Source organism: Oryctolagus cuniculus, chromosome 6, assembly GCF_964237555.1.
Source record: "Oryctolagus cuniculus chromosome 6, mOryCun1.1, whole genome shotgun sequence".
NCBI classification, from domain to species: domain Eukaryota; kingdom Metazoa; phylum Chordata; class Mammalia; order Lagomorpha; family Leporidae; genus Oryctolagus; species Oryctolagus cuniculus.
In genome coordinates, this window is record NC_091437.1 from 44080428 (window position 1) to 44101936 (window position 21509).

General features: G+C 44.0%; 1 protein-coding gene across 2 annotated transcripts in view; it reads right to left on the reverse strand.

Moving 5' to 3' along the window:
- The window catches only part of HAVCR2 (hepatitis A virus cellular receptor 2), a 44513-nt gene that overhangs the window by 12248 nt on the left and 10756 nt on the right, over positions 1-21509 (reverse strand). For both annotated transcript variants that reach the window (XM_008255320.4, XM_070076381.1), the window contains 5 exons: positions 12676-12738; positions 10962-11300; positions 10011-10094; positions 4330-4370; positions 1740-1866 (listed from right to left, as the gene is read on the reverse strand). In XM_008255320.4, the coding sequence (XP_008253542.2) occupies positions 1740-1866; positions 4330-4370; positions 10011-10094; positions 10962-11300; positions 12676-12733 (649 nt within the window). In that variant the 5' untranslated portion in view covers positions 12734-12738. The remainder of the gene's footprint in view (positions 1-1739; positions 1867-4329; positions 4371-10010; positions 10095-10961; positions 11301-12675; positions 12739-21509) is intronic.

Sequence of the window (21509 nt, forward strand, 5' to 3'; positions counted from 1 at the left end):
AGTAGAAGATGGCTCAAGTCTTTGGGCTCCTGCAACCACGTGGGAGACCCCAAAGAAGCCCCTGGCTCCTGGCTTCAGATCAGCCTGGCTCTGGCCATTGCGACCATTTGGGGATTGAACCAGTGAACAGATCAAAGACTTTTCTCTGTCTGTAACACTACCTCTCAAAAAACATTCATATGACCAATCCACAAACTCCACTAGCTTCTGTGGACAGAAAACATAGTGGTGAGAAACAGCATAGCCCTTGTTTCACATCCTACACCCAATCAATCAACTGTGTAAAGTTGGGCAAGGCACTTCACTTTTCACATGTTGGTTCTCCATGGGAATAAGTTCTGTACCTATCTCATGTGGTGAATGCAAGACTCAATGCATATATAGAACTTGGCAGGTTCAAGCCAAGATAAATCAAGCAGCCTAACTCATCCCACTTTTCCCTGGAATGCCCCACTTTCAGCACTGGGAGTCTCATATATTAGAAATCCATTGCAGTCCTAGGTAAATCGGGGATGGTGGGTACATCTACATTCACAGTCCTTGCTTTGCTTTCTGCTTTTTATTAGCTAGAAAAGCTGGTATAAGACCTCAGCCTCGGCCGGCACCGCGGCTCACTAGGCTAATCCTCCACCTTGTGGCGCTGGCACACCGGGTTGTAGTCCCAGTCGGGGCGCCGGATTCTGTCCCAGTTGACCCTCTTCCAGGCCAGTTCTCTGCTGTGGCCCAGGAAGGCAGTGGAGGATGGCCCAAGTGCTTGGGCCCTGCACCCCATGGGAGACCAGGAGAAGCACCTGGCTCCTGCCTTTGGATCAGCGCGGTGCGCCGGCCACAGTGGGCCAGCCGCGGCAGCCATTGGAGGGTGAACCAACGGTAAAGGAAGACCTTTCTCTCTGTCTCTCTCTATCCACTCTGCCTGTCAAAATAAATAAATAAATAAATAAATAAATAAATATTAAAAAAAAAAGACCTCAGCCTCTGCCCTGATAGAAAAGAGCGTATGTCATGACTGTCAATGGGTGTGAGTGGAAATATTTTGCTCTTGGTTGTGGTGTTCTCAGTGTAATCACCCATCAAAATTCATACATTAAACACACTTTAAAAGTACGGTTTATCATCTGTAAACTACACTTTTAAAAGGTCTTTTCAATGTAAATAAGAGGCTTGGAACAAGCTGTCTGTGAAGAGTGCCATGATGGAGAAAAACAAATTCTGTAACCCTGGTCATGACCCAGTGTTCAAGGAGCTTGGGACCCCTCCGTAAAGAACTCTGCCTAAGAAACAATCACAGTCCCATGCCCAGAGCTGAGCGGGTGCTATTACTGTTATTATTTCCAAACACACCTAGACATGGTCATGAGTGGAAAACAGTTTTCTTAACCAAATAAAAGAAAGTGGGATCTGGAAGCACACCCTGAATGTGAACTCCAGCTTTTGCACCTACTGATTCCGGAACCTTAGTGAAGCGGCTTACTGCCTCAAAGCCTTATTTTCCTCTGCTGTAAAACAGGCATAACAATACTGTCTCATGAGGATAAAATGTATGTAAAACATTCTTACACAATGCCTGACTGGCACATGGTAAGAAAGAAATAAAAACTGGCTATTATTACTGCTAGGGTTTAGAGGATGAACAGGTGTTCAGCCTGATCATCCTCCGATATCCCTATAAACTTGTATTTCTATCTAAGTTTATATTGGTTCCCAATCAAGGGAGAGAGAAGGAACATCAAATGACTTACATTTAAGAATGCAAGCACCAACAACAAGAATGACAGCCACCCCAGCAGAGACTCCTACTCCAACGTAGACATGGATCCTGGTGGTTGCTTTGGAACCTTGGAATTCACTAGCCAGTGTGAATCCTTGCTGTTAAGACATAAACAGAACTTAAGTAACAAAAAGCCAGGAATTGGTTGTACACTCAGTCAATCTCATGATTTAAGAATTAAGCCACCATCATCACAGTATCACAGAATTGCAGGGACCTTAAAACCATCCTTGATCTCTTCTCTTGAAGAGAGGCCTCAAAGTACCACCCTAAGAAAAGGGCTACTCTAATTTTTGGAGTCAGCAGGGAAAAATGCGTGCCCTTCTGTGCACCAGACAGAGATGGAGCATTTAGTCAATAGACTGCTCCTTCCCAAGCACAGGTGGGCGCTGGAGCACAGTCTTGTTCTTTCAGGAGGTCCTGGAGCTCCATAGAGAGTTTTGGAGTGGCCTATTCTCTAAACATCGAAATCTCCATTTTCACACAAAAGCAGTGACTTAAGACCTAACACTCTGAAGCCAGAAAGTCCTTGGCTGAACTTCCTGTTCTATCAGCATGAGCCCAGGAACCTTGTAGAATTACTGATAGGATTAATGACAAAAAGTACAACATGCTTAGCACAGGGCATAGTACATGATGAAGTAAATGACAGTTACTATGGCTACTATTCAGTTTGATTTTTTTCCTTAAAAAAAGATTTATTTTATTTATTTGAAAGACAGATTCACAGAAAGAGGTCGAGACAGAGAGGCCTTCCATCCTCTGGTTCACTCCCCAAGTGACCGCAACAGCCGAAGCTGAGCCAATCTGAAGCCAGAAGCCAGGAGCTTCATCTAGGTCTCCCACATGGGTGCAGGGGCCAAAGCACTTGGGCCATCTTCCACTGCTTTTCCAGGTGCGTCAGCAGGGATCTGAATCTGAAGTGGAGCAGCTAGAATACCCATTAGTGCCCATATGGAATGCCAGCACTGCAGGCCTGGGCTTTAACCCGCTGTGCCACAGTGCTGGCCCCTCAGTTTGATATTCTGATAATTCAAAGTCACACACAAAATTTTATTTCTGGGGTGGGCGCTGTGGCATAGTGGGTAAAGCGCCACCTGCAGTGCTGGCATCCCATATGGGCGCCGGTTCGAGTCCCAGCTGCTCCACTTTCGATCCGGCTCTCTGCTATGGTCTGGGAAAGCAGTAGAAGATGGCCCAAGTCCTTGGGCCCCTACACCCACGTGAGAGACCCAGAGGAAGCTCCTGGCTCCTAGCTTTAGAGCAGCACAGCTCCGGCCGTTGCGTCCATCTGGGAAATGAATCAACAGATGGAGGACTTCCTCTCTCTCTCTCTCTCTCTCTTCTCTCTGCCCTTCAAATTATTAAATAAACCTTTAAAAACTTCTATATCTAAAATTTTAGTTCATTTTCTCTCTTTGAAAACAATAATAGCAAACATCTGTAGGACGAAGGCATTTAGCTTAGCAGTTACGATGTCTGTGTGCTACACTAGAATATTTGGGCTCAATTTCGGGCTACAGCTTCTCACTCCAGCTGCTTTGAACGTAGACCCTGGAAAGCAGTGGTGAAGGCTCAAGTATTCACGTCTCTGCCGCCCATGCAGGAGATCTGGGTGAGGTTCCCAGCCCCCAGCTTTTACCCAACTGAGGACATTTGGGGGAATGGACGGCTGGATGGGAGTTTCCTCTCTCATTTGTCTTTCTCTGCTGCTCTATCTCCCAAATATTATTTTCAAAAAATTTTAAACCAAAAAAGTCAAGGTAGTTTAATCTTCCACTTATTCAAAACGCATTTGCACATTTATTCCACAGATATACTACCCCTGCAGTAGCAGAAGTCCTGTATGCAAGGTTTTGTGCATTAAGCACTGGGGGCACTCAGAGGTACTTAAAAAGCAGCCTTTGATCACAAAGAGAGGAGGGACAAGCAAAAGATACAGATCATGGGTTGTGAATACCCAAGCAGGTGAGAGAATCCAGTGAATACGGCTTCCTGGATAATTCTGCAAAGAATTTTTTAAGTCACTGATACAAGCTTGCTGTCTAGTGATTTTCCTCTTATTCTGAGAGGGTAGGGGTCACTAAAATCATGATTAATTGATGTACTGTTTTCTTTACGGTTAAAAACACAAATTCTTGGCTTTTAATATTCCTGATTGGTGTTGAGCACATGCAAGTAAACAACTTTAAACAGTCTTTCTTACTGGATTGCAATGGAAGCAAAAAGAAGTGTATTTTACAGAGAAGCAGTCTTTGAATCCTCCACAGTGGCACACAGTTTTGTGAAAGTGGAGAACAGGGACAAAGTTCTACTGCTTCCTGTTTCTGGCTTTCCAGCACTCACTGTGGAACAAGAACTTTCCACACATAACCTTGCTCCATCCTTGCGATGGGCCCATGCAGTTAGGACTGTCAGCATCCACCTTTACAGCCCAGCAACCTGAGGCTAAGGGAGGTTCAGACTCTGCCCCTAGCAGACAGCAAGCATGAAGACAGTCTAAAACCAGATTTTTTTTTAATTGAACATTATATTGGCTCACAGGCAAAAGAGTTACTTACTATTTGATTTCTATCATGGACAGTCAACAGTGTCTGTGTCTCTGCAACAAGAGAGAGAGAGAAGCAGTAAATAATAGTTAAGAATATTTTCTTGGGCCGGCGCCACGGCTCACTAGGCTAATCCTCCGCCTAGCGGCGCCTGCACACCGGGTTCTAGTCCCGGTTGGGGCGCCGGATTCTGTCCCGGTTGCCCCTCTTCCAGGCCAGCCCTCTGCTGTGGCCAGGGAGTGCAGTGGAGGATGGCCCAGGTGCTTGGGCCCTGCACCCCATGGGAGACCAGGAAAAGCACCTGGCTCCTGGCTCCTGCCATCAGATCAGCGCGGTGCGCTGGCCGCAGCGCGCCGGCCGCGGCAGCCATTAGAGGGTGAACCAACGGCAAAGGAAGACCTTTCTCTCTGTCTCTCTCTCTCACTGTCCACTCTGCCTGTCAAAAAATAAAAAAAAAGAATATTTTCTTATATCTGAAAAATTTTAAGCCGGCGCCGTGGCTCAATAGGCTAATCCTCCACCTTGCGGCGCCGGCACACCGGGTTCTAGTCCCGGTTGGGGCGCCGGATTCTGTCCCGGTTGCCCCTCTTCCAGGCCAGCTCTCTGCTATGGCCAGGGAGTGCAGTGGAGGATGGCCCAGGTGCTTGGGCCCTGCACCCCATGGGAGACCAGGAAAAGCACCTGGATCCTGGCTCCTGCCATCGGATCAGCGCGGTGCGCCGGCTGCAGCGGCGGCCATTGGAGGGTGAACCAACGGCAAAGGAAGACCTTTCTCTCTCTGTCTCTCTCTCACTGTCCACTCTGCCTGTCAAAAAAAAAAAAAAAAAAAAAAATTTTTGAAGATGTCTATAACTCATTTAGAACTCATTTTACTCCATACTGTCTGTAATACATGGGAGACCAACAAAATTGACTTGACTTTAGTCTGATCACATTTTTTCACTTAGATAATGATCCCTGTTCCATGTTTGATGAAATGGAGACTTTCGTCAGGAAGTCCTATGTTGAAGATGTAATCTGCTCTGCCCACGGGACCAGTGTGAGTTCTACAAAAACCCAATGATGTAGATAATACTCAGGCATTAATTCAAATTAGACTTTGAAAGACAACAGAAAATTATTTTCTTGAAAATTTTTACCAGTTACTTATCAGAAGAAAGTATTCAGTTGCCTACAAATGGAAATAATATCTAATAACTCTAACTGTAATTTACCAGGAGTCAGGCATTATGCTAAACATTTTAATGAAGTATCTCAGTTAGCATTCAAAACAACTACCCTGCAGTATCCTTACTCCGTTTATATAGATGAACTGGAAAGTTGGGAAGTGACTTACCCAAGGTCACACAGCTTGGTGAGTGACAGAAATAGCCTTCCAACTGAGCATATGTGCCTTTAAACATGTACTCTAAACGAAACTGCCTTCAACAATGTTCCCCTCGCATTGTCACACTATGCAGAGGTTCGCCATGCTCAGGTGCCTGCTCATCTTTCCTTTGGGTTCATTTATTTCTCCCTCTGCTTAGTCATTCAAAGGCTATGCAGTACCTCTCTACCCTACGCCAGGCGCAGGGAACAGAAAAGCAAACTAGATGGACACAGGCCCTGACCTTGTGGATACTGCCTTCTAAAAATAAATAGACTGTCATCTCTGGGAAAACTAAACATGGTTACACATTTTTCTGGCTAAGTCAGAGAATTTGTAACTCCTTAAATGTAAGGATCATCTTTTGAAAGCTTTAAAATCTAAATTATTTTAATGTGTGTAAAGTGTTCAACCAAATGCTCAGTTAGCATACTATAATTTACATATAAAGGCACAGTCTCAAACTTAAAACTATTCAAAAAAAAAAAAAAAAAAAGGCAGAGGTAATGATTCAGTTACCTTTGCTCTTATTACCCAGAAGAAATTTAAAGCATGGGAACCATGTAGACAGAACTTCTAAGTAAACATGAATCTTAACCACAAGTAAGAATTTCAAAGGGAATTTCAGTTCTTACTTCCCAATAATCATTTCTCTTAGTTTAAATGGGAAGGCTTTTTTTTTTTTTTTTACTTAACTTTGTTATGAAACTGATCAGTAATACACAGCGCTGTTGTGTTACAAGTTACTTTCATACACATTTGGCCATCAGCCACACTGAATGGGGCAGTGAGAGGAAGAGCAATGTCTTTCTTAGAGAATGCAAGACTTGGCTAGGGTAAGGCAGTGGCTATGGGATGCGACACTCATAAAATTACTGCAAAAACTTAGTAGTTGCCACCCATTCAAAACTAATTACATGATAGACACTTCGCTTAGCAATATAAAAGCACAATGTAACTTTACGCTCACCACAATAAGGACCTACTACTATTTCACACATTTCTCAGATGAAGAAACTGAGTCTCAGAGAGCTTCTTTGCCCCAGATCATACAACTACTCATTGGAAAATTGGGGTTCAGAACAGTTCTGTCCCAGAGGTGGAGATGCACCTGTGACCCAGTCCTGCCTTCTTCAGGCAAAACAGAGAATGCCTGTGTTTGTTCTGTGTTCAAGGTGGGTTTAGGAGATTCCACAGCTCTTGGAACTCTAAAGATTCCACTGCATTTATACCAAACCTATCAGATGCACCCACATCCCACATTTTAAAAAAAATTATATTTAACTACCTAAGAGTTGAGTTGCTGGTGACTAGTTGACATAATGTTACATGTTACAGACAAGCCATTAAATATTCATTCATTTCCGGTTTTTATCTATTTTTGAATCATTACTTATTTAAATATTTTTTTAACCACATCCTTGAAAAGTTCAGACTCTATGTACTAAGCCAATATTCTCGTATGCAATAGATAGCCTGATTTTTGTTGCCCTGAAGTGAAGGAACTACAGAGAAGGAGACTTGTGTTTGTGGTATGCTTAAGTACAAGGCAAGGTACTGTCCCATGAGGAAGTGAACTCCCATCCCTATATGCCTGTATGTATGAGATTATGTAGTATTTACCAATTCACTGCTGATGTTGCAAAGTTCATTGAAGCCCAGGATAGGAAATTGGAACTAAACAACTCCTCAAGTCCCTTCTATGCCTGTGAATTTAAGTTCTTTAAAATATAACAATGACATACTATAAATATGATATGACTTGATTAGCCCAAAACCTGAGTGATCATCTGTTCCCACCATAATTAACTTCATCAACTGTGTAAGATGTGCTGGCTCCCCATCACTGGGGTGGTGAGGCAGGAGATAGTACTGAACCCTTGTAAATTAAAAATTAAGGGGCCAGCACTGTTTCACAGTAGGTTAATCCATTGCCTGCAGCACCTGTATTCCATATGGGTGCCTGTTTGAGCCCCAGCTGCTCCACTCCAATCCAGCTCCCTGCTAATGTGCCTGGAAAAGCAGTGGGTCCCTGAACCCACGTGGCAGACCAGGAAGAAGCTCCTGGCTCCTAGTTTCCACCTGGCCCAGCCCTGGCTATTACAGCTACCTGGGGAGTATACCAGCAGATGGAAAATTCTCTCTCTCTCTCTCTCCCTCTCTCTGCCTCTCCCCTTCTCTGTAACTCTGCTTTCCAAATAAATAAATCTTTCTTAAAAATAAAAGTAAAGTGTTATTATTATAACAATAACTAATATTTGAGTGCTTCCCTATGGGCAAGGTACTCTGCTGAGCACTTCACCTCCATTCTCATGTTGAATTTTTACAGCACCTTAGAAAGTATGGATGGAAAACCCTTTAAGGTAGAGATAAAGGAACTGATGTCAGAGTGTTTAAAAAAACCTTACTAAGTTCACAGAGCTCATGAGAAGAGCTGAACTGAGAACCTGCTCACTTATTACAGAAGTACTTAACCACAATCTCATTCTGCCTCATCATCTTACTGATGGCACTAATGACGATAGTTATTGAGTGTACACTGTACTCATACCCTGAGCTAAGCAATTTTGACTTTCAACTTTGCATTTAAATCTTATCGTATGAGATTGGTTTTAATAGACTCACCAATTATCATCTCATTTTGTAGGGGAAAAAAAAAAGAGCTCCAAAGAGTCAGAGAGACCAGGGCTCTGACCAGAAATAACTCAAGATTAACCTCCTTGATCAGTGAGTGAGTCTGAGGTCTGTCCTTTCTGCTCTCCCTTCTCTTCCCTGGGAATGTTCTTAAAGAATTACATGAAGCACTCAGCTGCTCCTTCTAAGGTGGGAATGCAAAAAAGCTGATGAGCTTTATCCCAGTTAGAAGAAGTGAGAATCAAAAAGTTCATGAAAATGTGTATTGTGAGAAATCCATGTGTGGATTTCAAAATTTTTTGCACCAAAATAAATATATCTTTTAATTCTACTTTCCAAGAACTTCCTAAAATACTGTCATTTTGGAGACAGCATTGTGGCATAATGGTTAAAGCTACTGCCTGAGATGCCAGCATCCCATATGAGCAATGGTTCGAGTAATGGCTGCTCCATTTCTGATCCTGCTCCCTGCTAAGGTGCCTGGGAAACCAGCCAAAGACATCCCAAATGCTTGGTCCCCTGCATCCATGTGGGAGACCCGGAAGAAGCCCCTGACTTCTGGCTTTGGTCTGCCCCTACCCTGGCTGTTGTGACCATTTGGGGAGTAAACCAGCAAATGTAAGATCTCTCTCTCTCTGAATATGTATGTGTGTGTGTGTGTCCCTCTCTCTGTAACTCTGCCATTCAAATAATTAAAATAAATCTTTTGGGGGAAAAGAAAATATAGAAAAAAATACTCATATTAGTCTCCAGACACAGACTAGGGCCAATCCATGATAAAACATCACCAGTCCAGGAGAAAATGAGACATTGATAACGGCAATGTTAGCAGTTTTTTCACTAAATCAAATGTATTTAATATTTAAGAAAAAGACTTGTTTTTTAATTTAGGGTTTTTTTTTTTTGTTTTTGTTTTTTTTTTTGACAAGCAGAGTTAGACAGTGAGAGAGACAGAAAGGTCTTCCTTTTCCGTTGGTTCACCCCCCAAGTGCCCACTATGGCCAGCATGCTGCGCCGATCCGAAGCCAGGAGCCAGGTGCCTCCTGGTCTCCCATGCGGGTGCAGAGCCCAAGGAATTGGGCCATTCTCCACTGCACTCCTGGGCCACAGCAGAGAGCTGGCCTGGAAGAGGAGCAACCGGGACAGAATCCGGCGCCCCAACAGGGACTAGAACCCAGAGTACCGGCGCCACAGGTGGAGGATTAGCCAAGTGAGCTGTGGCGCCGGCTTTTTGATTTAGTTTTAAGTTAAAACATAAATAATGACTAAAAGAGTGTCCATTTTAGCACAAGGATGGCTTCATGAAAAGAAGACTTGTTTTTCCCTTATTTGGCAAAACATGTAGATTACCAAAACTTTTTCTTGGGAAGTGGGGAATTTTACTGGGGCATGAAATTTAAAACTCTCTGAGCCCACTCCTTAGACAGAAGAGGAAGCTGTATTCCAGAGAAGTGAAAGACCTTGGCCCAGGTCACATGGCTGGCTAACTCTGAATGCTAACCCACGGAGCCTTTTCCCCAACACAGGTGCGTCTCCACCATCTCCCTCCCCTCAAACACTATGCCATACCTCAGGTACAGAGAACATTCACATTTGGACTCCTAGACTGTTTTCCCAACCCTTTCCTATGTTTAGAACCCTCTGAACTGAGAAACCAGCTAAAAGCTTCCTCCCATGTCCCGTGCGTTATTACCTGAGCCTTGTTCCTTGGTGGTGAGCATCCTCGGAAAGGCTGCAGTCCGGTCTGTCTGTGCAGTCGGAGCAGGGGTGACCTTGGCTAATGACAGAAGCCAACATAAAGGTGAGGCTTCCTCTGAGAGCACAGAGCTTGTTTCAGGGAATTAAAGGAGAGGCGGGAAGACAACAAATAAAGAGAAACATATCCTCAACTCCCAAACCTACCCAGACACCTTCACCTAGCGGGCGTCACTCATTTCCACTGTTTGGCAGAGGTGAGATGCAGTCCTCACTATTACAGTTTCCTTGTTAACAGAACTAACAACCACACACCTGGCTACGCTAAAACACCTGAATACAAATTATCTCAAAATCTTTCTGGTGGCTTCAATGGTAAATTTTATTTTATATTTTATAAGGAGGAGAACAGAGTTTAAATACTTGCCCAAGATTACATGGCTTGGAAGAGGTACACCAGAATTTGAATTTTGCCTTACCTGGGCACAAAATAGGTACTCTGTAAATCTTGAAACATACAATCACATGCACTCCCCCACCCACATGCACAATCCAGTGGTTCACAATCCAGGTGGCGTCTGGCACAGACTTTGTATAACACTAATTCTCAGACTCAGCCTGCAGAGAAGCTGATTTCTCTGGATTGAGGGTGGGGCCCGGGCATCTGCAGTTGTTTAAAAAAACACTCTACATGTGATTCCATAGAAGAATTGGGGTTCTGAACCATAGGTATAGGCCTTTCTTCCATAGATCCTGGCTGTGAGCAGCAAAACGGATGCAAGGTATGAAACAGCACTGGGCATCCCTGGTGGGCCCTGTCAAATATTCAGTCTTGAAAGCCAACCCCCAGGGCCATAATTAAAGAGGTCAGAGGTGAAAATAATCAGTATATTTAATAGGATCCATAGGTAAATCTTATGCATAAAGAAGGCTGCAAAGTCCCACTCACCTGGTATGATGACCAACTCCAGGGTTAATTTGCCATCATTCATTGGGCCTGGGTACTGTATTCGGCAGCAGTAGGTTCCGCTGTCTGCTGGGGTCACATTCTCTATGAGCAGGGACACGTCTCCTTTGCGGAAATCTCCCTTTAGGTGGTATCGGCTGGACTTCCGATAGTTCACACTCCTCTCACCAATGCCGAGCACCATGTCGTGGCATTGAAACACAGGGCAGACCCCCCTGCCCCAGCACACAGGCACGAGATCCCCTGAGGAGGCTGGAGTGTATCTGCAGGGCAGAAGGGCGTTCTGACCCACCTCGAATATGTTTGTCAACTCCAAAGACCCTGAAGGGAGAGGGAAAGAAATTAAGTCCCTTGCAACGTGTGAAGTGGGCCCATCTCAGGGAAATGGCAGGTAATGCTTTACAGAATGAAGATGAAACCACTGCCACTGGTGAGTTTGGAGGATGACTAATTGTGGCAGTGATCTGCAAGAGATCAGAAGCACTGGGGAGCCTTGTTAAGATGCAGATTCCGCATCTACCCAGTTGGTCTAGGGTGGAGCCTGAGAACTTGCATTTCTAACAGCTCCCAGGTGTTGCTGATATGGCTGGTCATGAAATATCATTTTCAGAACCATTGTCCTAGGAGAGAACTGTGTTCTAGGAGCTCGCTCTGTGAACATGAGAGGACAAGGCTATGGAAAAAGAAAATCAGACAGTGGGTCATTGTTAGCCAGGAAAAAGGCCCACCTGTCTGGGCTTGTCTGTTCATCAACCAACGGTGCTTTCACTAACATAAATTGCTCTCTTATTTTAAAAACCTGTTTATTTACTTACTTACTTCAAAGGCAGAATAAGAGAGAGAGAGAGAGAGAGATGGGGGGTGGGGAGAGAGATCTTCCATACACTGGTTCACTTCCCACATGGCTCCAATAGCCAGGCCAGCCCAGGCTGAAGCTGCCAGGAACTCCATCCAGGTCTCCTACATGAGTGGTGGAGGTCCAAGTTCTTGGGCCATCATTACTGCCTCCCAGGTACATGAGCAAGGAGCTGGATTTGAAAGCAGAGTATCCAGGACTCGAACTGGCACTCTAATACTTGGGAATCCCAAGCAACGGCTTAACCCACTATCCCTCAACAGCCGCCCCTCTCTCTTACTTTTTTCTTTAAAGCACCAGGTAAAAACATTTGCCCAAATAAGCTTATACATTTGAAACCACTCACAAGTTGCCTGGAATTTTAAAATCAATTTCTTTAAAAGTATAACATGTATACATCTATATGCAGGAAACCATTCAAGTAGCATAAAAATGGTGATCCCCTCTCCCACCTCTTTCCTATTTCCCAGCTGCTCTTCCTGGAACCTACACATTAGGAAACGTCCACATATTCCTGCTCCCCTGCGATGTAAATGCACACACACACACATACACATGCACACACACACTCAGAAACCTAAAACAAACATCAGTCTGTCCTTTGCTTCTTTCAGTAACAATACGACTTGGAGACATTCTATACCATTAAGTTTTGTCAACTTCATTGCCCCATCATACGTATATCACATGTATTTCCTCACTCTACCACTTACAGATATTTATGCTGCTTTAAAACTTTTGTTATCACAAACAGTGTTTCTATGGCCATGCTTATATCCCTCTCTCGTGCACTCCATACAACACCATTCTCCCGTTGTAAATATCCACACCCATACTTACTTGTAGGTAGCAGCAGCAGCAGCAGCAAGGCACAGTCAAAGCAAAGATGTGAAAACATGGGTTCTGCAGAAGAAACACCAAAGGATGGCTCTAGTTAGGCACTGTTTGAACTGAGTGCTTCCTCTGCCTGTGTCTCCACTCCACAATCGTATGAGCAGTAGTCACCCTTGAGGATCACCACAAGCACACCAATGATTCCTGTACTGATGCTGCCACGTCTACTGTCACAAAAAAGGGAAGCCCCAGTTTTATGTCACGCCACACCACACACATCCTGTATGCACTCTGATATTTATTCTCAGATGTCTACAAAGAGGAAGCAGTACTGGAGGGGAAGAAATGTATTAGTGAGGGCAAGTAGAAAGAGCCTTCTAAAATCTCAGATGAAATAGGCCTGAAATGGACCAGCCCACCCGCCTAAGGGGTAACACAGAGTATGACTGTATCATTCATGCATCGATCCAGTCAAGCCAGTCCACCAGGCAGATTGTGGGCTAATGTCTAGGAAGCACCTGCTTGCTGCCAGACCCTGGACCAGGAGCCCAAAAGTGCAGCAATGACCGCTATGCACCTCATCCCTACATTTATTGACCGTCTACACCCAGTCATGAGCCTGATAACACAGGTAAGGTTGTGTTCTATAACCTTGCAAGATCTGTGTTCCTCATTTATAACATGTATAATATGGGGATATTGTGTTAGGTGAAGATGGACACCTCTCAGCTCTCATTTTCTGACTTTGACATTTACACCCTCAAACTTTCCATCTAAAGAAAGATGTATTCCTTCTGCACTGCTTCTTTCCCTCTGCCCTGGATGCAGCTGGGGGGACCTCAATGTCCATCTTCCTCTCATGCACACAGGTGGCCATTTTCCCCCATCCTGGAAGGTTTCAGGTATGAAATTCAGAAAACGCTGATTTCCAGCCATGTATCCATTATACTGAGGTAAAATTTCTAACTCAAGGAGGGTGACTTTTATCTGGATACCTTAAGAGCCAAAGCTTCTTGACAAAAGGAAGTGAGTCCACAGACAGTGGCTTCGGAAAATCCTGTGGCCTTTCTCAATGTCTGGGTTTGCTGAGTTTCCTTGTCAGTCACCTTTATGCTATTAAATGCATTTACTATGAATATGGAACTTGCTCCAAGTGCATACTTTTATAGTGTCATAGAATGGCAGGTATTCAAGAGGTCTTAGTTAATTGCCCCATTTTATAGAATGCAAGTCCCCAAGCTCCAAATTTTCTGACTATAAACTGTTGCAAAACTTAATTTTGTCCTCAATTTGTCTGCTCACATAACTAATAACAACCATCACATGCCCATATTGAAGTATGAGGTAGTGTGGATTAAACAGGGGTTGGGTTGACATTTACGAGCTGCACGGCCTTGGGCAGGGGTCTTGAGAGCATCAGTCCTCAGTTTCTATGTTTGTTCTGGCTTTATGACTCTCTTGTCTGTGCATCTCTGGAATTGCTGCTGAGAGCTGCATTCTAACACATTAATGATTTCCTGATCCTTAACTTGTAGATATGAAGGAGCCTAGAGATCTGCTCTAATCCTTTCTTTTTTCTGTGTGTGTGGTGGGGGAGGGATGGTTAATTTCTATTTCTTACATGTTTTTGAAAATTGTGTAGGTTAATCCATAAGCTGTACTTTGGAAATTTATATTCGTTAAATAAAAGTTAAAAAAAATTAAACCATAAAAAAAGAAAAAGAAAAAGAAAATTGTGCAGGTAATGTACTAGCCCACTTTCCGTTATTGTAACAAAATGCCTGCACCTGAAAAACTCACAGAGAGGTTTAGGGGCCACGCTGTGGCATAGTGGGTAAAGCTGCCCTGCAGTGTCAGCATCCCGAATGGACACTGGTTCAAGACCCGGTGGCTCCACTTCCAATCCAGCTCTCTGCTATGGCCTGGGAATGCAGTAGAAGATGACTCAAGGCCTTGGGCCTCTGCACCCATGTGGGAGACCTGGGAGAAGCTCCTGGCTCCTGGCTTCGGATCTGCACAGCTCCGGCTGTTGTGGCCATCTGGGGAGTGAACCAGCAGATGGCAGACATGTCTGTCTGTCTGTCTCTCTGTCTGTCTCTCTCTCTCTCTCCCTCCGCCTCTCTTCTCTCTGTGTGTGTAACTGTGACTTTCAAGTAAAATAAATAATAAAATAAAAAAGAGGTTTATTTAGCTCCTTGTTCAAGGGCATTGCACTAGCATTAGCTTGACTCTGGTGATGATCTCACCATGGATAACACCATAGGGAAGGAAGTCTACATGAGAGGGAGAGACCTCATGGTAGGGCAGGAAGACTAAGGAAGGAAAGAGTTCAGGCCTCCCTTCTTTATAACCAGCCTCTCTTGAGAACTAACTCTGAGACCCATGAGAATTATCTTCACCCATTCTAGGAGTGATGTCCCCTCTGGCCTAATCAACTCCTACTAGGCTCACAAACTACATCACCACCTGGAGACTATGCTTCTAGAAGAAGAATTTTTGGCAGACAAACTACGACCAAATCATAGCACTCATCCCTGGGCCTCACAGCACATGTCTCCACAATACAAAAGGCATTCTTTCTGTGTCAACAGTCCCAAAGTCGAAACTTGTTCCAGCACCACTCGAAAGTCCAATTTTTAAATCTCCTCTGACAGTCAAGGAAAACTCTTTCAGCTATGAGTTCCTATATAATTGAAAAACAAGTTATCTATTTCTAAGATACAATGGCAGCCCACAGATAAGATACACATTCGTATTCCAAGAGGAAAATACAGGTAACTAGAAAGGAGGAATCAGCACAGAGCAAGACCAAAACCCAGCAAGGTAGACATTGAATATGAAAGTCCCAGGTCTGGCATCCTGTACAGACTGCAGCAGTGGGGTGGCCCCCAAGGCCTCAGGCAGCCCTGCTTCTGTGGCTTTGCAGGTTGGAGGCCACACAGCTCCTCTGTGACTGGTGCTTGCAAGAGGCGGACACGGCCCGGTGCTGATGGCTCTGCCTTGCTGTCGTGTCTGCTGTTGCTCTGCTCCCAGAGCTTCCCGAAGGCACTCTCCCAGTGGGGAATCTCGCAGGGATGCTGTCCCTGGAGCCAGTTTCTGCCTGGCTTCCCATGGTGGCTTTGGAATTGTGGTAGAAAATGCCATCTCCCTACAACTCTTGGATTCTGTCTTCAACCAGCACAACACAGACAGCACAAAGTTCTGCCACCTGAATTAAGTGGCACCTGGGCCTGTTATATCACATATCCAAAGCCCAGAGCACTTCAATCAAAAGAAGAGAGGTAAATCCCAAGGCAGCCGGGGCAGCAAGCCTGAGCAGGACACTCAGGGCACTTTCGTAAAATTATCCTGCTCCGAGAGCTTTCACGGTCTGTGATGGGAAAGGCAATCTCACAGATTCCCAAGATGCTCCCTGAGCCTCTCTCTCACTGTCCTGATGCAAAGCAACCGAGTCCTTCCTATCTGCACTATTCTCTTCAGCAACAGGTCACTCAGCCATATCCATTAACCCTTTTCCTTTTCCCTCATCACAGACCTGCCTGCAAATTTCCCAAGTCTTTCTGTTCTGTTTCCTTTTGATCTCAAGTCTCACTGTGCATCTGATTAAAAGCACCCATGTTACCATTGCCACTGCCTGGATGATTTGCTGTTTAGAAATTCCTCCATGGGGCCGGCGCTGTGGCGTAGCGGGTTAACGCCCTGGCCTGAAGCGCAGGCATTCCATATGGGCGCTGGTTCGAGACCGGGCTGCTCCACTTCCGATCCAGCTCTCTGCTAAGGCCTGGGAAAGCAATAGAAGATGGCCCAAATCCTTGGGCCCCTGCACCCGTGTGGGAGACCCAGAAGAAGCTCCTGGCTCCTGGCTTCGGATCAGCACAGCTCCGGCCGTTGCTGCCAATTGGGGAATGAACCATTGGATGGAAGACCTCTCTCTCTCTCTCTCTCTTTTTCTCTCTGCCTCTCTTCTCTCTGTAACTCTGACTTTCAAATAAAGAAATCTTCAAAAAAAAAAAAAAAAAGAAAGAAAGAAATTCCTCCACCAGATAAACTAGTTCATCATTGTTAAATTTAGCTTCCCATAAAGCTCAAGCATGTGGACACAGTTCTGTCAAGTTCTTGGCAATGATGTAAGAAGGATGACCTTTACCAATTTCCAATGGACCCTCATTTCTACGTGAGAGTAGCTTCCTTGTCCTCATCTCCTGAGCTCTCAGCAGAATCATCCATAATGCTCTATCTATAGCATTTTCTATCTTGTTCCCCCAAACTCTTCCACCCTCTGCTCATTAACCAGTTCCAAACCCACTCGCACATTTTCTGGAACAGTTGTAGTAACAATCTTACACCTTGGTATCAATTCTCTGTATTAGTCCCTTTTTCTATTGCTTTAATGAAATACCTAGGAGTTGGTACCTAACAAAGAAGTTTGCTTTGTTTACAGTTTCAGAGCTTGAAAGACAGCCCCATTGATTTAGCCTCTGATGAGTTTCCAATGGCAGATGGCATCACAGTGAAAACATGTGCGAGATAGAGAGAGAGAGAGATCCCATGGTGAGACGGGAAACCAGAGTGTGGGAGAGGCCAGGATTTCTCCAAATAACCCCCTCTGGAAAACAAACTCTGGATCCCAGGAGAACTAGCTTCATCCCTTCCAAGGGCAACGCTTTCTATGGCCTAATCAGTTACTACTTGGCCTCACCTTTTAAAGTTCCCACTCCTCTGAATATTTCCACACTGATATCAAGCTCCCAACACATGAATCTTTGGAAGACAAACCACCTCCAAAGCATAGCAGGTAATATGCTCAAATGACTAAAAAAAACAGAGCAATATAAAAAGCTAATATTAAGAAGCCCTGCTCTCACCCCTCCCTATTTCTCCCACCTGCCCTTGAGGCTTCTGTTTTCATAAGTCTCTTGTGTCTACTCCTAATACAAAAATAAGAAAGTGAAATATGTATTTGTATTAACTCTTTTATTAGACAAAATAGTATACCACATACACTTTTTGTACCTTGTGTTTTATTTTGCTATTGTATTTGCTGATGTGTTTTTTAAAAACCCCAGACAGGTTATTTCAGTCTTAGAAACTTTAGTGTGCATCTTCTTTTTTAAAAGTGGAATTCTGCTGCATAATACCAGTATCACATAACAGAGTTAATAAAGATGCCCTCACAACACCTCATATTGCAGCCCATAATCAAATTGCCCAGATTATCCTTTTTCAATTGGTTTGTTTAAATCCAGACCCAAACAAGCTCCACACATGGCATTTGTTGTGTCTCTAGAGTCTCTTTTAATCTAAGCCAGTCTTCCCGCCACCCACCAGCCACAGGTGGTTATGCTCACACAAACCAGCTGTCCTGTGGAATGTTCTACATCCTGGGTTTGTCTGTTCTTGTGGTGTCATTGGCCTTGTTATTCTTTTCTTTGTATTTCCTGCAAATGAAATTTGTCACTCGAGGTTTAGGTTTAACTTTTCAGGTTTAAATTTTTGGCAAAAATACTCAGAGCTGTAACCTGTGCTTCATATTTCATCATAATAGTCCTATTGCCCCACATGTTCAGAGGTCAAGGTTGACCAACTTGCAACTTTCTTTTTAAACTTAACATTATAATCTTAAATTCTTTATATTTTAGCTCACATAGAATATCCTCATCCTTTATTACACCTACAAAAATCCCAGTGGAGGAAAACACTGGGAGAAAATAGCAAAGCTTTAATTCCCTTTCATATGAACTCTTCCTGCTTCAATTTTTTGTAAAGGTGATCCTGAAAGATCCACCAAAGTCTACAGTTTTTTAATTACACATAGTGGGAGTTTTCTTTTTGAAAGGAGCCTTTGAGGGCAGACGTTTGGTGCAGAGGTTAAACTTGGGGTTGCTGCAAACCGTATCAGAACGCCTGGTTCAAATTCTGGCTACTTCACTTCTAATCCAGCTTCCTGAGAATATGCACCCTGAGAGACAGCAGACCGTGGCTCAAATACTTTAGTCCATGCCATCCAGAGATCTGGGATCCTGGATTTGGCCTAGTCCAGCTCCAGCTATTGCAGACATTTGAGTAATGAACCAGGAGATGGTAGATCTCTCTCTCTCTCTCTCTCTCTCTCTCTCTCTCGGCCTTTCAAATAAAATGAAAATAAATAAATAAAAGTTTTTTTAAAAAAGGAAAGTATGGATGTTTCTGACAAAGTCTTTTCTATTATGATTAATTAGCTTCTGAACTATGTTTAGAAACTTGAATCACAAAATTTTTGAATGGCCACTTGTTACATGTTGGCTTTAATTACTTAAAAGGATATTTGGTAGAGGTTAATTTTTTTCCACCCTTTAGGCATCAAGAAAAGTGGAGGAAATCTCAGACTCCTTAAATATAGCCTCCATGCTCTGAATGAAAATATGAGAATTATGCCTAATTAGAACTGCACAATAATAGATAATTAAGGGACCACTTGACAAAATTCATCAGGTCAAAGGTAAAGAATTTTACCTTGGTCAGGAGACAGAAAAACATGGTTGACATAAATGAGACTACCTGGGAAAGCTCAGTCCAGTTGGAATCTATGCTATGTGATGGAGAAGGGCAGTAGAGTGGGTACTGGGGAGTAACCACAATGATCACTGAGGTATATGTACTTGATTGGAGTTGATAATCCATTATTAGTTAAAGTACAATATATCAGTATTCTACATGGACTAGCAGACCCAGAATTTTATAGAGGGAAATGCTGAGGTTAGTTATCAAGGGTAAGAGGTTAAGTTAAGCAACTCTGAGAGAGCTTCTGACTTCAAGATTGCAGTGAGTTTTGTTACTTCCCTTTAAAAGCACTTATCACCTGGTGTGTTTCTACAGTATTTTTAAAAATTCATCATGTAAGTAACAGATACTGTAGAACATTCTGAAATATATGAAAAAATGCAATAAAACAAAGATTATAATGCCAGTACCATGAGATAACCACTTTCAACATAACAGGTCCACTGTTTTTCTACAGGCCTCCAAATGTTCACAAATGTTTCATTCCTTGTTAATGTCAGTATGTCCCAAGGGTATATTATCAGAAAAAGCTGCAGACAACTGTGACCATCATGAACACACAGGCATCCAAGACAAGGTACAAAACAATTTTTGTATTCCCTATTAAGTCTCTGTCAGTTTGTAGACACTACATCAGATGGAAATAATTTTATTTTTGTGGTCTCGATCCTCTCATTTGTGGTGTGTTACTTTCGACACCTTTGTCCTCCCCACAAGGTAAAGGGTGTTTCAGACCATGAGATCCTGAACATACCTGGAAGGAAATCTCAGGGCCTTCAGAACGTTTACAAAGACAAATACATTTCTCCTTTGCTACTGACTCTCTCTCACAGTAAGACTCTGGGTGTTCTTACCAGGATATTAGCGTGTGTGTTTGCCAGTAAACTGTCTCAACAAAGACCCAATGATTTATTTATGCTGAAAATAACAGAAAGCCCAGTGGCAAGCAGCTTAAACTCTATAAAATGTATTGAGTGGCTGAAAATATTGAAAAATCCAGATTCCATCATGGTTTGATTCACTGGCCCCAGTGAAGTTACCGAGGACCTAGATTCTAGCTGAAATAGGCACGCGATTGTCTAATGCTGGCTACTTTCTCAGATTCCATGAGGACCCCTCTTGCACACCTACAGCATTCACATGCACACATCTAGAACAACTCTTGGCTATTCTCGCACAGGTTCAGGGGTTCATGCATCCTCAAAGGCTCAACTTGACTCGTTCCTGGACAGTCACTGCACCAAAAGGTTGAAAAAGCATAGGCCTGGATCATCTGCCCCAACCTCATGTCCTGAAAGTGAAAGAAGGGTACAGTGCATTGCAGGAAGAGAACTGGATGCTGGGCAGCAAAAATAATCGACCACTAGAGACTCCCTCCAAGAAAAGGATGAGATGAGGAGATAGGGAAAGAAACCTGCCCCTCCAGACAGGTTTTCTTTTTCTTACTAACAAAATGGCATTTTACTAATGCAATGGTTTTAAGCTTACCAGGATATGTTCTTCACAAGCCTGACAAGAGATAAAGAGCTTGTGTGTTTGTAGAGTTTTTGTATTAGTAACCATGAGCGATAGCCAGATGGATGAGGGTCAAGGTCACCCTCGACACAGTGCCAGAGCCAGCTTAGAGCCTCTCCTGGGCTCTTTGCCCCACAGCACCAAGGGTGCGGCCCAGCAAGGACAAGTCAGTGCTCTGAGACATCACAACAGTTCCCCAGCAAGTGGCTTTCACAGGAAGGCAGTGCCACCACTGCGTGAGGAACCAAACCTCTTCCAGCTAGGGGAAAGAGTGACGCTGTGGAAACAACACCCTTAATGGTCCAAATGGACCCTCAGTGAGCAAAACTGAAAGGGAGAAAAGGAGTCCACCAGCAAGGAAACTCTGCAGAGGGGTGAGTCAGTGTGCCAAGTCCCTCGGCAGGCTCCTCTTTTTATTTATTTTTTTTAAAGCTGCTCTGCAGATAAGGCTGTTCTTTTCTTTTTTTAAGCTTTATTTATTCAGTTGAAAGGTAGAGGTGCAGAAAGAGAGAGAGAAAGGGAGGGGAAGAGATCCTTCATCTGCTGGTTCACTCCCCAAATAACCACAAGGGCCCGGGCTGTAGCCAGGAGCTTCCTCCAGGTCTCCCACAAGGGTGCAGAAGCCCAAGCACTTGGGCCATCTTCCACTGCCCTACCATGCACACCCGCAGGGAGCCGGATTGGAAGTGGGGCAGGCGGGACCAAACTGGCACCCACATGGGATGCCTGTGCTGTAGATAAAGACTCAACCTTTTGTGCCACAGCGCTGACCCCTGCAGGCTTCT